General features: G+C 48.5%; 1 protein-coding gene across 1 annotated transcript in view; it reads right to left on the bottom strand.

Moving 5' to 3' along the window:
• Positions 1-2,484: 2,484 nt before the first annotated feature.
• The window catches only part of ATCAY (ATCAY kinesin light chain interacting caytaxin), a 34,374-nt gene continuing 19,552 nt past the window's right edge, over positions 2,485-17,306 (bottom strand). Inside the window, exons 10-13 of the mRNA XM_081895784.1 lie at positions 16,075-16,110; positions 15,909-15,944; positions 6,906-6,938; positions 2,485-6,156 (exon numbers count right to left, since the gene is read on the bottom strand). Of these exons, the coding sequence (XP_081751910.1) occupies positions 6,147-6,156; positions 6,906-6,938; positions 15,909-15,944; positions 16,075-16,110 (115 nt within the window). The 3' untranslated portion in view covers positions 2,485-6,146. The remainder of the gene's footprint in view (positions 6,157-6,905; positions 6,939-15,908; positions 15,945-16,074; positions 16,111-17,306) is intronic.

Genomic DNA, 17,306 nt, shown 5'->3' with positions numbered 1-17,306 from the left:
AATATCCACAGGTTTTCTTGGCTTCAAAGCAAGAAAAATGACCAGCCCCACACGCCGTTAACAGCAAACTGTATTTCCTAGAGTTAAATCACCTAAATACGAAACACATTAGGACAGGAGTGGAGGACTTAATTTGTCCTCGCAGTTTTACAAGAATGTTTTCGGACGGCGGAGCCCCACTTTTAAACACAAGGAAATTGTCGGTGTGTGCTGCTTTGTGCCCGGTCTTGATGACGGGAAACTTCACTTTGATAATGGCATGCTCTATTACAAGGAATATACAAAAAGAAAAACCCCACATGTATTTACATTTGTAAATATGTCGAACATTGATTTTTCCCCCCTCTCTCCTCTGACATATACATCACACCTGTAAGCAAAAGTCTTTGAGGCAAGAGGAAGGAATGAGAGGTTAGGAATTGTACTGAGGTATGCTCTAAAATAGTACACCATTTTCCATTTGATGGTACAGCAGCAGAAACCTACCTCTCAGGGTTGTCGTGAGGGAGAAAGTGAGAGAAGAAGAGGAGAATTACACATGCTGATTTTTGCCCTTTGGAAGAAAGGTGGTTTGCAAATGTAAGGGATGAATGGAAAGAAATAGATTGCACAGCTTCCTGCCAGGGAGGGGGCATCAAACAACATTATGAAATCCTAGCGTTCATATATCAGTTTTGGATTTCGACCTTTGCAAATCGGTGAACACTGTTGCGATCTCACCACTGTGTGACACAGCAACACATCTTGTGGTTCAAAAGCCACCCGTTTTATAACTACCTTAATTTATCAGCATCGTGGTATTGCTAAAAAAGAAGACGATTTTACCTCTCCATCGCAAACAGATATGTTTCTGATATTAGGTCAATACGGAGGAACAGAAAGCATGAAACAACCGTTTCCTGGTCCTTAAACGCATGGCAAAACGTTGCTCAGATTGTTGAGTGCTTAAATAAAATATCCTACAGTATCTTCATTCCAGTTTGATGCAAAACATCTTACTGTGTGAATGTGCTTCTTTAATCAACTCTGCCCATGATTATGCTCCATTATTCGATCTATAGTCCTTTTTTACATTTCTCAGTGATGGATTTCTACCATTATGCTTGTCTATTCATAGAAAGGCAACCTACTTTTTGCAGGTGACAGTCCATTTAAACACCTGTCAAAGGACAGTTCTCTGTTTATTAAATAGAGTATTTGAAGGGGAAAGCCCTAAGTCTATCTTAAAGACAAAGAGTCCTATGAAGGGAGACATGAGGGGCGTTGAAGTTGTGGCGCATGCAGGGAACTTGGTCATAGCCTTCGCCACCGTGGTGAGATGGACTGCACTTCTTTCAGCTATTCTAAATTTAGGTAAAGGTAAAGGGACCTCTGACCATTAGGTCCAGTCGTGGCCGATTCTGGGGTTGCGGCGCTCATCTTGCTTTATTGGCCGAGGGAGCCAGCGTACAGCTTCCGGGTATGTAGCCAGCAGGACTAAGCCGCTTCTGTCGAACCAGAGCAGCGCACGGAAACGCCGTTTACCTTCCTGCTGGAGTGGTACCTATTTATCTACTTGCACTTTGACGTGCTTTCTACATTTCTAAATTTACAGCTATACATTTAAATCAGCATATGCAAATTTCATGCAAATGTGTGTCCTTCCCCCCACTCCCCCCTCACAATTTAATCTACTAATTTTAGCTCAAAGCAAAATCCAATTTACATTCCCTTATTGGAGTCCCACCTATTCCACCCCACCCCAGATGCAAAAAATATCTCAAAACCGATCAGAGAATGTGGATAAAAAGCGCAATTGCACAAATTCAGCATTTGGTTAAGGAAAAGCTAGGTTTAAACAAACCTGTGCCTTGCTCTTCCAGGGGAAGAAAATACTGTAGGTGCCAAAATGTAGCAGTTTTTGGTACAGTGAGGACAAGTTTAAATGTTTAAATGCTCCGCAAAGTGAGTTTTGATTATGATACGGCTGGAGTGAATCAATAGGAGAGGATGCATAACTATTTAGAATAAGTTACAGATAGGTAGCTCCAGTAGCACCTTAAAGACCAACTAAGTTAGTTCTTGGTATGAGCTTTCGTGTGCATGCACACTTCTTCAGATACCTGGTATCTGAATGCACACTTCTTCAGATACCTGAAGTGTATACCTGAAGTGTATACCTGAAGCATGCACACGAAAGCTCATACCAAGAACTAACTTGGTTGGTCTTTAAGGTGCTACTGGAAGGAATTTTTTTTGTTTTATTTAGAATAAGAGTTTATCTAATCCAGAATTTTTATTTCCTTTTTCTGTCATAGATACTGAGATTCCTGCATTGTAGGGGGTTGGACTCTGCATTTCTACGATTCTGTTACAGTGGCCAGCCAGCTGCTTCTGGGAAACCCTCAGGCAGGACTGCTACTCCCCCCACAACTGGTATTTGAAGGTAGATTGCACTTGAACGTGGAAACTCCATTTAGCTTCACTACAGTTAAATACTTAAGGAAAAAAAATTAAGACCTTTCCTCCATGAATTTGACTAGTTTTAATAAGAGCCCTTCTGGGCCAGACTTAAGATCTGCTGCACTTATACCATATTTTTCGCTCTATAAGACGCGCCAGACCACAAGACGCACCTAGTTTTTGGAGGAGGAAAACAAGGAAAAAAATATTCTGACTCTCAGAAGTCAGAACAGCAAGAGGGATCGCTGCGCATTGGTCCCTCTTGCTGTTCTGGCTTCTGGGGTAGCTGCACAGCCTGCATTCGCTCCATAAGACGCGCACACATTTCCCCTTACTTTTTAGGAGGGAAAAAGTGTGTCTTATAGAGCAAAAAATACGGTACATCGACTTCAGGTACGTACAGTACCTGGGGAAATTTTCTGTAGAAGCCACGTTGAATTCAGTATCTGAATTTTGGTGTGGCTTGCCTTGGACGTTTAGCGGGTTGTCCCCCGTGTTCATTCTGTAGAGCCTTTTTGCTTTTTAAAAACTCACCCCCCAAGTGTTGACCAAAAGACCTGATATTCTGCCCTCCAGCATTCAGCCAATATCACCTCAGGGCACACATAACGCTGGGTGGGTCATGGTTTAAACATATGAACCCAGCCCAGCAGACTAACCTTGTTTTGCGTTCTGTTAATAAACCACGATGGGAAGCCATTTTGCTGTCGGCTTATGAACCATGGCTTGTTTTAAACTAGAGGTTGGCATTACGTAGAAACCTAACACCCTTGTTTAACCATGCGTTGTATGGACACCCTACTTGCAGAGGCCCAAGACCAGGAAACCATGTTTCTCTGCTTCTCTCTGAGACAGCTTCCCGTTTGTTGATGAAACCATGGTTTAGCTGGCCTAACCATGGTTTAGCACGGTTTTAGTCATGTGCAAATATGGCCTGTGGTCTGTTTCACATGCAACAGCAAGCCAAACTTTGGCCCTGGTGCCCAGACAGAAATCACGCCCGCTGTGCTCCTCCCCAAGTCCTAATGCCGTGTTAAATCCGAGTCCCCCAAATAAAGCATGAATGCTAAACCAAGACCGAACTTTGGTTAGAACTTAGGTCTTTTTGGGGAGCAAGAGAAACCATGGAACATCAACAGTTGGTCGCAGGAGGAGCGAAGCAAACACAATTTTCTCTTTGGGCACAAGCAATAAGCCATAGTGAAGCCGATGGAGAAATAAAACCTGTAAAAGCCACTGATAGATCATCCTTAGAGATTTCAGATATAGGTTTGGTTCAGTAAGTTTAACCATTACAGACCATGATAGTAGATGTGATTAAGGCCATTTCCCCAAACCACGCTCGTTGCACTTTGTGGGTGGAGACACATTTCCTCCTCTTTAGCAGTAACCCAGGGATGGGGGAAGACTTGACCCTCCAGATGATGTCAGACTGCAAGTCCCGACAGCTTTAGCCAACTTGGGCAATGGTCAAGGATGATGGGATATGTAGTCCCAACATCTGCAGTGCCACAGATTATCCATCCCTGCTTTAAAATCAAGCAGTCCCATATTCTTCCCTCTGGTGCCCACGATCACAAGGCAAACACATCCTTTTAAAACCAAGCATAGATAAACCGGCAAAGATATCCCAAAGAATTGTCACCCCATTTGTTTCCAGAGAAGGATGTGCAAATCTGTGGTCTTGAATGAGTCTCTTTGGAGACGGCCAATACGTTCCACGTTTCTCTTTGTAGAATAGTGGAAGTGCATGTAAACACTCCTCAATGCAGTTCCCAGCATATCCTGATATGCGCGTATCAGCTGTCATGTTTTCTCCCCCTCCCTCCCAGCTTAAAATGCACTTTCAAAAAATCCAGTTGAGATTATTTCATATCCAAACTGATAGATGTCTTTGCAGCTCTTTTTGCTTATGTAAATGTTCCATCCACAAAAGAGAGAGAGAAGTTTTTAGAAATGATTGCGAACCATACATTTCCCAGATGTTTGATCATTTGCAGTTGTGAACACATCTGCTCGTAAGGTTCTACTTCCATTGTCAGTAGAGAGGTATGAATGAAGTGTTCAACTCACGCACTCTGCTATGCAAAGATGACATTCCCAAAGCTTCCGCAGATAGGGCTAAATTCCTTTCTTTTGCAAATGAAACAGACCGGTCCTTTAAAGCCATTGTTGAAGATCGATCCCCATTACGTCGCAAGCTCTCCTGCCTACTTGTTCAGGGTTAGGTGTTACGTATCAAATGAGAAGAAAAACGGGCAAGCCAGCTGTCCCACGCTCCTCTGCAGACACACGAAAGCAAAGGAAGCCTTCAGTTATGCTGGCATTTGGAAAACTCCCCGGAAAATCAAGCTTGCACATGTAATTTTGCCACTGCTGCCCTCTGGTGTGGAACTGTATGGACAACCAAAACAGCAACTATCTGAATGTGGACTCCAGGGTTTTCTGTTCTTCTTGGATCGAAATGACTGGATCACATTTTAAGTGCATAGATTAAATCTAAGTGTGTGCATGGGTGTGCATGCATGACCTTTCCCCCTGATCCCAAGATTTTGTTTGAGTGAATTGCCTTCCTGTCCTGCAACGTCAGGATCGTGTGATTCTAAGCACAGAGGCCTGGGTTCAAATTTCTACTCGGCTGTGATCTTTCAACCTAACCTAAACGTCTTGCAGGGTTTTGCTGTCGTTTTTCTAGGATAAAATGGGAGCCACTCCCATGTTCATTAGGGTATACATATGTGGCTTTAGGAAAAAGTGTTTTTAAGTCATGTTGCGTATTTATTTTCCTGTTCTAAATGTGTGCACTTTCTAATCTGACCATCTGACTCAAGATCTCCCTTCTCCTTGCTTGAGGAGATGTGGACTGTGTTTTCATGTGCTTGCATCTTGCCTCAAATGTTTGGAGGCAGAATTCAGGGGGAGGCGATTGTCCGGTGTTCTGAAACTGACTAAAACCCTTCAGATCCCACCACCATGTGAGTATATTTGCATCTTTACACTGACTAGTGTATGAATGGGCATTGTTACATCACTTGCGATATCTGGTACCCAAGAGTCAGGGACAGACCCATTCAGGAGAGAGGATGCAAAAAATAAAAATGATCTGTACATCATTTCCTGTGTGAGACTTCACCATGAGCTCAAGTGGTAAAAAAAAAATAGTGCCAAGGGTGCATTTGGGAAACGGATGAGGCAAAAAAAACCCAGGTAGGTGCTCTGTATCTATACTGGAACAGGCATGCACAAACTTCATTCAGAAGGGGACGAAAGTTTGCTTCTGCAATTCTTCCTGACCCAATGAATGCACAGAGCAACAGTTTCCTTTCAGATGCGTCCGGCAAGGAATTAAGAATGGATGTGTGCTTTTCCATCCCGATGTCGCTATGCTGACCCGCAGCAACCAAACGGAGGAGGCTTTCGATGTATAAACCGGACTTCTCCATTTTAGGCTGGATTTTGTAATATCCCGACGTTGTTGCTTTTTAAAGAGGGAAGGTGCTTGCATCTCTCGGCACTCAGAGCCTTTGCTGGAACGTTCGTTCTTGTGTGCAATGGAATACCTTTTAGGCAAAGACAGAAAGGCTGATTCCTTGGTTGGATGGAACTGAGGATGGTCGTGTGGTCTTAACACCAGGAAGGTCATTTTACAATGGGAAATGCATCGTTCTGGGTCGTTCTTTAGGTCTATGCGGTCTTGCCTTGATTCAGGACATGCTAAATGGTGGAAGGAGAGAGAAGAAGAAGAGTTTGGATTTGATATCCCGCTTTCTCACTACCCGAAGGAGTCTCAAAGCGGCTAACAATCTCCTTTCCCTTCCTCCCCCACAACAAACACTCTGTGAGGTGAGTGGGGCTGAGAGACTTCAGAGAAGTATGACTAGCCCAAGGTCACCCAGCAGCTGCATGTGGAGGAGCGGGGAAGCAAACCCGGTTCACCAGATTACGAGTCCACTGCTCTTAACCACTACACCACACAGGCCCAGTGAATACTTAAGAGACTGCTGATTGTCAATTATCAAGGGTCCCTCCAGACTGGTGTTTTATTGTGGGTGTATAGGTAAAAAGTGAAGAACCCCTGGGCGGTTAAGTCCAGTCAAAGGCGACTATGGGGTTGCGGCACTCATCTCGCTTTCAGGCCGAGGGAGCCGGCGTTTGACCACAGATAGCTTTCTGGATCATGTGGCCAGCAGGACGAAACCGCTTGTGGCGCAACGGGACACCGTGATGGAAACCAGAGCGCACAGAAACGCCATTTACCTTCCCGCCACAGGGGTACCTATTTATCTACTTGCACTGGCGTGCTTTCGAACTGCTAGGTTGTCAGGAGCTGGGACAGAGCAACGGGAGCTCACTCCGTCATGGGGATTCGAACTGCAAGCCCAAGAGGCTCAGGGGTTTAGGTAAACGGTAGGTAACTAAATTCTGAATGTGATTAAAAATAAATAAATAAAACAAACCCACACCTTGTTTCCTGATCCTCTGATGGCAATGTAGGCCTGTTTGGGAAGACAGACAAAATAGTAAATAAATTTAGGAAATGGTGTATGCTTGTTAAACCTCGTAGTTCTACATCTGAAGAGGCAGAATATTACAAGCGGATTAGTAAACCTGGATGTACACTTCCAAAATATAAGATAAAAAACAAATAAAATAAAACCTACATACAGCAACAGTGTTTTGTGTTGTGTAGGCTCCTAGGATGTAAGTCATGGGCCCCGCCTGCTAGCCTGCTCCCTAAAATATCACTGGTTTGCTCATTTCTATATATAGGGTGCCTTCATTCTGCATGGACTGGTTGCAACATGGGCAAATGGCTTGAGATACCTATGAGGTCCATAAATGACCATATAGCATATATTCAACACAAAAAATAGTGGCAATTTGTTGTTGACAAAGGACAGCTGGACATTACCTTCAGTAGCTTAGGGCCTCATCAAACCGAAATCCGGCCCTGGTCTGCTCTAAGTAGAACTTAGTTAGATTATGCCCTATATTAATTGTTGTCCTGCTGTCTGCTCTGGCTGAATTTTACATAATTACTTATGTAATCAGTACATTATTCCACACCTTTCATTTCAACACAAAGGAAATGCCATGCAAATTATGCAATGCAGTTATGTGTTGTTATGTACAGTTTGCAGACTGAAAACTGCAACAATGAACACCAATCATATCTGGTGTATTGAGTTCCAGGGTAGGGTGGTTTGTTCCCCCCAGAAAGCCCTATTCTGAGATCCCATGAAAGATCCCATGAAAAAATTGATTTTAGGAAAGTTTGCTGCCATAAAAGACCATTGAGAACACCCATTATAGTGAACAGCAGCTGAATTCACTGGGGAACAATTTTTTATTTTTTTCATTTTCTGTTGCATGAGATTTTTCAACTGTTCTTATATGTTCTTTCAATGCCGATTTCAAATCTGAAATCAATTTTTGTGTACATGCTATAGTTATCTGTCAGGGTTTCTGGGAGAGAGGAGGAGATGACAGAGGAGACGGAGAGCGAGTGGGAGGAGGGGCAGAAGGATGAGGAAGAAGATGACGGAATTCTGAGGGAATCCACGAGTCTGAGCAGCGAGTCAGAGGATTCTCAAAAGGGGGTTACCTTAATCAAGCAAAAGGGAGGAGAAGGGAGAAGCGGAGAGGAGCCCAGTGGAAGACAGACGCAGCAAGAGGCGTCTCAGCCGGAACGGAGAAAAGGGGGTGGAGTCGTCAGCCTCTCGGAGGGAGCAGGATTAGGAGAGAACAGAGAAAGGGGGTTGGAGCAAGGTGTTCAGCCGGAAAGGGTGGAGAGCAGAACAAGGGGTGGTGTAGCGGTCGAAAGAAAGGTCAGCAGCAACGTACGCGCGCCAAGTTCAAACGTAGAGGCGCGCGGAAGTGGAGAGAGCTCAGGGGAGGAGCCCGGCCCTAAAGCCAGAAGGAGGGGGGAAGAGGCGGCAGAGGATTCAGCCTCAGGCGAGTCACGGAGAGAGGGAACCCAGGGGGGCAGGAAGACCCTGCGGAAAAGAAAGGAGAGGAAGAGGTGGTCTAGAGCCAGGCTATTAAGTTGGTGTGGAAGAGGGGAGGAGTCAGAGGGGACTTCAGCGGTCTAACGTGACAGACGTACGGCCACAATGCTGAACTGTACGAGAAGCAGAAATCTTCAATAAACTTTTCCTGTAAATAAACTGCAACGGAGTGAGGTCTCTGGTGAGCTGGGACCCGTCCTGGGTGGCCGTGACAGTAAGTCCCCTCTCAGAAAGCAAAAAATTTTTTTTGCGAAGCTCACGAACGGGAGCAGCCATGAGCGCTGAGGAGCAGCTGGTTGCACTGCGGGATCAGGTTACCGCTCTCACATCGGCAGTCATTGCTTCGCAGAAGAAGAATGACGACTTGGAGAAGAAGTGCCAGGATTTGCAGGCAAGGTGGGAACACGCGGACAGGGCGGGGGCCCCAGGTTCCAGAGCGGAGGGCATTGCGCTTGGACGGAGGGGGGGTGCCCTGGTTCCGCATTTTAATGGCAACTTGCAAGACTATCCCAATTTCAGAGCGGACGTCGTATATGCACTGCATTTACTCCGTCACGATTTTAAAGATGAGGAGGAGAAAGTGGGGTTCATTGTTTCGCACCTGCATGGGGAGGCCAGGGCTTGGCTACGCAATCTGTGGCGCGAAGATGGACCGGCCCGTCGCAATTCAACTGCGTTCATCAAAGCGATGGATTCTTGTTTTCAATCCTCTGTGGATGTGGACATTGCGCGCCGTCAAATGCACGGGCTGAGGCAGGGGAAAGCGACTGTGCGCCAATACCACTCTAAATTTTTTGCATTGCTCACCGCCTTAGATTGGCCAAAGGACAGTAAGCCGGTCAGGGATCTTTTTTGGGAGGGATTGAGCCCCCCCATCAAGGATGAGATCGCTAGGGGGGACAGACCCCAGACCCTAGAAGACGTGGTGCAACGGGCTTTAGCTATTGGAATTCGACATGAGGGACGTCCGTGGCACGAGGAGGACGGGTCCCAAGCGCGTGCGCAAGCGAGGACTCTCCCTTTTGTGCACAGGGATTTCAGCCGTGCGCACCCCTCGCCAATGGGGAAGGACAGCGAGGAGCCAATGGAGATTGGTGGTGCTAGGGCTCAGAAGCCATCCCAGAGCCCTGTCCCTGGTGCAGCCAAAGCGAAGCCTCCTAGAGGAACCAGGAAGTGTTACATCTGTGACAGTGCGCACCATATGGCGAAAGAGTGCCCCCAGAGGCTCCAGAAGCACACTGCAGCACTGGCAACTGTAACAGCAGAGGTGCAACCAGGGGAGCAGCTTCAGGGAAACGACAGTGCCTGGCTGGAAGCAGAGCTACTGGGGCTCAGCCAGGCGGATCTGTAGACAAGCCCCCAGCATCACTGCAGAGCGTGGACCCTTTGCCTCCCAGACCGGCAGTTCTGCTCACAGCAACACTCCAGTTGCCTGATGGGAGACTCCTCGAGGTTCCAATAACGATCGATTCGGGAAGCAACGCCGACTTCGTGGGACTGCAGTTCGTTAAGCAGCACAACATGGCGCTCCTGCCTGCAACGACGCCTCTAAACGTGGTCACGGTAGACGGCAGGAAGTTGCTGGGGGGGCAAGTGGTGCAGCAAACCCCTCCCATGATGATGCAGATTGGCAACCATCGAGAACTTATTAGTTTCAATGTCACCCACTTATCGGACACACCCATCGTGTTAGGCATGAGTTGGCTGGAGAGGCACAGTCCCGCGGTTGCGTGGTACCAGCGGCAGATCACCTTTTGTTCATCGTATTGTGCTCAGCATTGCTTTCAGACCGATCAGGGAGGAGAAGCCGAGCAGCAGTTGCATCTGGGTATGGTGCAAACAGTGCCTCACAAGTACCAGGACTTCTTGGAGGTTTTCTGTGAGAAGGAAGCTGACAAGTTGCCGCCTCACAGACCTTACGACTGCGCGATTGATTTAGTGCCAGGGGCGCAACTGCCTGCTGCCAAGCTGTACTCCATGTCGGAAGACGAGATGCAAGAGCTTCGGGAGTTCATAGACCATAACCTCAAGCGAGGTTTCATCCAGGAATCTAAAGCAGCGGGTGGCAGCCCTGTGTTCTTTGTGAAGAAGAAAAACACGCCCCAAAAAAGGCTTATAGTGGATTACAGGTTCATAAACAGCTTGACTAAGCCCAAAGCTTTCCCCATGCCCAAGATTGACGACCTTTTAGCGACCGTCAGGAGGGGCAAGATTTTCACCAAGCTGGACCTACGTGGAGCTTACAATCTCATCCGCATCCGGAAAGGAGATGAGTGGAAGACCGCCATGTTCACCCCTCTGGGCACATACGAATACAGAGTCATGCCTTTCGGTCTCCAAAATGGCAGCCACGTTTTTCAAGCATTTATGCACCACGTGCTAGCAGGTCTCCTCTACAAGAAGTGTGTCTGCTTTCTCGACGATATCCTGATTTTCTCGGAATCGTCGGAGGATCACGATAAGGACGTGAGGGAGGTCCTGCAGAGGCTGAAGGACCACAGGCTGTACGCCAAGTTGGAAAAATGCCAGTTTGATGTCAGAGAGGTTGATTTCCTTGGCTACAAGTTGTCCGACGAGGGACTGGCCATGGACAGGGCTAAGGTTCAAGCGCTGTTGGACTGGAAAAGCCCTCGAAGTCGGAAAGAGGTCCAGAGGTTCATCGGCTTTGCCAATTTTTACCGCAAGTTTATTAAAGGTTTTGCGAACGCGACGGCGGCTATCACTGACACCCTCAGTTCCAAGAAGAAGAAGTTCGTCTGGACCGAACAAGCGGAGCGGTCCTTCCGGACGCTTAAAGGTCTTTTCGCCTCCGAAGAGCAGCTGCTCCACGTGAATCCCGGCAGACCCATGCGGGTAGAGACCGATGCGTCAGACAGAGCGGTTGGGGCCGTTCTTTTGCAAGAGGATTCGCAAGGCAACTGGAGACCGGGTGCGTTCTACTCCCGGAAGCTCAGCAAGACGGAGCGCAATTATACCATATGGGACAGGGAGTTGTTGGCCATTCATGCAGCTTTCAAAGCGTGGCGACACTTCTTAATAGGAGCCAAGCACACGGTGCAAGTCCGCACGGATCACAAGAACTTAGAGTATTGGCGGACGGCTAAGTTACAGACCCAGCGACACATGCGCTGGGCGGAGTTCTTTGCGGATTTCGACTTCAAAATAGAATACATCCCAGGAGACTCCAATGTTATTGCAGACGCGCTGTCCCGAAAGCCGCAATACTTGGAGGAAGCAGCTCCAATCGCAGCAAAGCACATTTTCGCACCGCAGGCGTGGACGTGCGCTACCATCGCAGTCGACCTGGACGCGGTGCGACGCGCGTTGCAAAGGGATCAGTTTGCACAGTCCAAGATGGAGGAGCTACGCGGAGGGTCGCGAGACAACGATGAGTTCCAATTGCAAGATGGACTTTTGACTCGTAAGGGTGCCCTTTACGTGCCCACCGACGATCTTCGAGCCAAGGTTCTGCAACAATTGCATGACGCCCCTAGTGCAGGCCATTTCGGCAAAGAGAAGACGATGGAGTTGGTGGCTAGAGACTTTTGGTGGCCCCAGATGAGAGGAGAGGTGGCGGACTACGTCGCCAGGTGTGATATCTGCCAGAGGTCCAAACCAGTGCACCAGAAGCAGGCGGGATTGCTAGAACCGCTGGAGACACCGCAGCAACCGTGGGAGAGGGTAGCGTTGGACTTTGTTACGGACCTGCCCAGCTCCAGAGGTAAGACGGCGGTGTTAGTGGTGGTGGACTTGTTCACCAAGATGGCGCATTTCATCCCTTGTGCCAAGGTGGCGACGGCAGAACAGACCGCAAAGCTCTTCATCGATCACGTCTTCAGAGTGCATGGACTTCCGCAGTCCGTCTTGTCCGACAGGGGGCGCCAGTTTGTTTCCACTTTCTGGCGAAAGCTTCTGGGCATCTTGCACGTCAAAATCAACCTGACATCGGCGAGACATCCACAAACCAACGGTCAAGCGGAGAGGGTCAACGCGATCATGCAGCAGTACCTGCGGTGCTACGCCAACCAGCGACCTGCGGCGTGGGTGGACTATCTGCCGATGGCTGAATTCGCCTACAACAACACGAAACACGCATCCACCGGGGTGACGCCTTTCTTCGCGAACAATGGCCGTCATCCCAGAACCTTCCCGAGATTTGCGGCACCAGGAGGGGGGGGGCCTCAAGATGCCGACCAGTTTGCAGCGGAGTTGCAAGAGGTGCACGAGGAGCTGCGGAGACATTTGGAGCTGGCAAAACAGGCGTATAAGGTGCAGGCCGATAAGCACAGGAGGGCGGGAGAGGACATCCAGATTGGGGACTGGGTGTGGTTAGCAGCCCACGCGATGCCGGCCAGGTCATTGGCCAAGAAGAAGTTAGGACACAGGCAGCTAGGGCCATATCAAGTTGAGGCTAAGATCAATCCGGTGGCTTTTCGTCTAGCCCTTCCGGAGGGTTCCAGGGTGCACCCGGTCTTTCATAGGTCGGTGCTCACTCCCTACAAAACCCCACACAGGTTTCAAGAGTCAGGAGCACTCCCAGAGCCACGTAGGAGGGCGCCTGAGGGGGGGGAATCGCCAAGACCAGAACCTCTTAACGAGGTCACAGAGATACTGGACTCGAGATGGGGGGAGGAGGGAGTTGAATATTTTCTAGCCAGGGAAGGCACTCCGGCCTCTGCCAATAGCTGGGTGCCGGGTTACGCGTTGGACGAACCCCTGTTGAAGGAGGAGTTCCATGCACTTTTTCCGCACAAGCCCATGCCCGAGGAGTATTTTGATGATTGGCTTTTCACGCCCACTTTGTCAGACAGCACGTTCGAGGGTTTCTCCTCACCCGAGGGCCATACGCCCGAAACAAGCCCGGCCAGGGATCCGAGACTGGGGGGGGAGGAGACAGGCCCTTGTTGGTGGGTGGATCAGCCAAGGGAGGCATGGAGTCAGAGATGGATGGTAGGTCCTTGGCAGGCAGCGCCAGGAGAAGCAGTGATGGAGGAAGAGACTGTGAGGTCTGTGGGTGGGGAACCCGAGTTCGAACACACATATACGGAGATGACAGAGGAGAACGTTGAAGTGGACACCTTGTATCCTGAACCGACCCCGGAAGAACCACGTTTTCCTCAACCTGCACCCGGCGAGCGGGAGGGGGGAAGGGGGGGCTTCGAGGGGGGGATGGATGTCAGGGTTTCTGGGAGAGAGGAGGAGATGACAGAGGAGACGGAGAGCGAGTGGGAGGAGGGGCAGAAGGATGAGGAAGAAGATGACGGAATTCTGAGGGAATCCACGAGTCTGAGCAGCGAGTCAGAGGATTCTCAAAAGGGGGTTACCTTAATCAAGCAAAAGGGAGGAGAAGGGAGAAGCGGAGAGGAGCCCAGTGGAAGACAGACGCAGCAAGAGGCGTCTCAGCCGGAACGGAGAAAAGGGGGTGGAGTCGTCAGCCTCTCGGAGGGAGCAGGATTAGGAGAGAACAGAGAAAGGGGGTTGGAGCAAGGTGTTCAGCCGGAAAGGGTGGAGAGCAGAACAAGGGGTGGTGTAGCGGTCGAAAGAAAGGTCAGCAGCAACGTACGCGCGCCAAGTTCAAACGTAGAGGCGCGCGGAAGTGGAGAGAGCTCAGGGGAGGAGCCCGGCCCTAAAGCCAGAAGGAGGGGGGAAGAGGCGGCAGAGGATTCAGCCTCAGGCGAGTCACGGAGAGAGGGAACCCAGGGGGGCAGGAAGACCCTGCGGAAAAGAAAGGAGAGGAAGAGGTGGTCTAGAGCCAGGCTATTAAGTTGGTGTGGAAGAGGGGAGGAGTCAGAGGGGACTTCAGCGGTCTAACGTGACAGACGTACGGCCACAATGCTGAACTGTACGAGAAGCAGAAATCTTCAATAAACTTTTCCTGTAAATAAACTGCAACGGAGTGAGGTCTCTGGTGAGCTGGGACCCGTCCTGGGTGGCCGTGACATTATCTTTCGATTTCCGACTTTTGCCGATATGTCATATTTACACTGGAGATAAGTGGACGCTGACAAGTTGATCTACCCTAACCACATGTTTTGCAAACTTAATTTTTCTTTATTTTTGTAACCAAAATATTTGTATTTTTCAGATCGGACCATGGCTTCTTCAAGTAGATATATAAAGATGCTGCTATCCAAACGCTCAGTGTATGAAAATTCACTTATCCAAACAAGAGAAAATTGGTATCCAGACCTAGCTATACACACCACAGTTTCAGATATCCAGATTTCCAAACAGATCTGCAGATAGCACTGCAAATAAATAAGCAGCCTTAAACAAGTCTTAATATTTTTGTGTTTTGCTAGTCTGTGGCAGCCATTTCGCCAGAAATCATGGAACGGGAGGATCGGACAAATAAGAGAGCATTTCCCCCCCTTCCTTGTTTGCCTTTTGGAAGGTTTCAGAGTGTTTTTCTGGGTTTCCCTCCATTTCCCCCCGTCACTTGGAGGGTAAAATTGGGGGGTAAAACTCTGTGGTCAGGAATGCATTAGAAATTTCCCCTTAAGACTCTTTGAAGAAAAACTACAGTCAGTCGTGGGCTGGACTCAAGATAGGAACAGCGGAAGAAAAACGATAAAGTAATTGCATTAGACAGATTTCTGTCATAGATAAGAGTCTGATATATTATGTGGCTGGAAAGGGTTTGAACACTGTGCAGGGAAGTCAGTACACGAAACAATGTAAGCATTCAATTTAAAGTTAATTTATAAAAAACTGGAAGTTCAAGAAAAAGTATATTATTTAAAAAAAGATTCCCTCCCCCCATAAGAATCGACTTGCTATGTGAATGCTCACCTAACAAATAATTTCGGAGAGCAGAAATACCGTACTTTCCTCCCTGTTTCCTGCCTGAAATGATGGTTTCTCTGTGGCCCTAGTCCTCCCTAGAAATGGGTGAATCTATACATTTTGGTTTTTCTCCGTTTTTCATGTTTCCAATCTAAAGTTCATCTCACTTCATTTCCATGTTACTTTGTGTGTAAAAAGGTAAAGGGACTCCTGACCATTAGGTCCAGTCGTGGCCGAATCTGGGGTTGCGGCGCCCATCTCGCTTTATTGGCCAAGGGAGGCAGAGTACAGCTTCCGGGTCATGTGGCCAGCAGGACTAAGCTGCTTTTGGAGAACCAGAGCAGCGCACAGGAATGCCGTTTACCTTCCTGCCGTTTACCTTCTACTTGCACTTTGACGTGCTTTCGAACTGCGAGGTTGGCAGGAGCAGGGACCGAGCAACTGAAACTCACCCCGTCGTGGGGATTCGAACTGCCGACTTTCTGATTGGCAAGTCCTAGGCTCTGTATGTGTGTTTAAAAAATGAATCCTCCTGAATATTCATCAGCATTTTAGGGGGTGGGTGGGAATCCTAATAGACGTATCTGTAGGCAATTTTGCCTAATATACAGAGTTTTGCAAACCATTTCCCCCTGATATAATGCATCCGCAATAACATGGAAAGAGACTTACCTCTCTCTCACAGTTGTGTCCTGTTTCTCTTCTGCCCTGTTAGGGATAAATTGCATTTTGAAATAGCCGGTTTTGCCTGAAGGAACAATGTAAAATGACAATATACCCTGGGCAACTGTGTGATAATGGCCTCTTTCCTAGCATACACAAAAAGGGAAAAACCTACCTTTCTTTTCTCGCTCTGTTCCGCTCTTCTTCAAACCTGAAACAAAGTGTTTAGAACTGTGAAAAAAACATGGTTCACAACTGGCTTAAAACCAACAAATTCCCAATAAGCGACAAATTGCAAATGAACATACTGCCAATGAAACAAAGCTGTTGGAGACATAAGAAGCCTGCGATCTGAATTTGTCGCAATCAACGCTTTTCCTGTCCTGCTTCATTTCGGTTTGTTTGAAGTACTACGTTATCTGCCTCGCTGTCCACTGTTTAATGTGACGTAAAGGTAAAGGGACGCGGGTGGCGCTGTGGGTAAAACCTCAGTGCCTAGGACTTGCCGATCGCATGGTCGGCGGTTCGAATCCCCGCGGCGGGGTGCGCTCCCGTTGCTTGGTCCCAGCGCCTGCCAACCTAGCAGTTCGAAAGCACCCCCGGGTGCAAGTAGATAAATAGGGACCGCTTACCAGCGGGAAGGTAAACGGCGTTCCATGTGCTGCGCTGGCTCACCAGATGCAGCTTGTCATGCTGGCCACGTGACCCGGAAGTGTCTGCGGACAGCGCTGGCTCCCGGCCTCTTAAGTGAGATGAGCGCACAAACCTAGAGTCTGGCAAGACTGGCCCATACGGGCAGGGGTACCTTTACCTTTAAAGGTAAAGGGACCCCTGACCATTAGGTCCAGTCCTGGCCGACTCTGGGGTTGCGGCGCTCATCTCGCTTTATTGGCCGAGGGAGCCGGTGTGCAGCTTCTGGGTCATGTGGCCAGCAGGTTTAAGCCGCTTCTGGCGAAACCAGAGCAGCGCACGAAAACGCCGTTTACCTTCCCGCCGGAGCGTTACCTATTTATCTACTTGCACTTTGATGTGCTTTCGAACTGCTAGGTTGGCAGGAGCAGGGACCGAGCAACGGGAGCTCACCCCGTCGTGGGGATTTGAACCGCCGACCTTCTGATCGGCAAGTCCTAGGCTCTGTGCTTTAACCCACAGCGCAACCCGCTTACTTACGTAACTTAAATTCATTCCAATGTAAAGCAAAGGACGAAACAAGATGCGTTGACTGGTTTCTGTTCCTAACCATGGATGAGCATGGGAACTGCTTCTGCTACCTTTCCCATTTTTTGTTGGAATTCTCTGTCCTTGCACACTGAATGAAATACAATTGCCTCTGGTATATTTTTTGTGAATCCTGCAATGTATTTAAGTTTTTACTCTGCTAACCACGTTGGAGTTCTGCTTTGGATC

The sequence above is a fragment of the Podarcis melisellensis genome (assembly GCF_964234715.1).
Source record: "Podarcis melisellensis genome assembly, chromosome: 18".
In the NCBI taxonomy this organism is placed as follows: domain Eukaryota; kingdom Metazoa; phylum Chordata; class Lepidosauria; order Squamata; family Lacertidae; genus Podarcis; species Podarcis melisellensis.
Note: the sequence above shows the minus strand (reverse complement) of the source record. Positions and strands in the feature narration are given on the sequence as shown.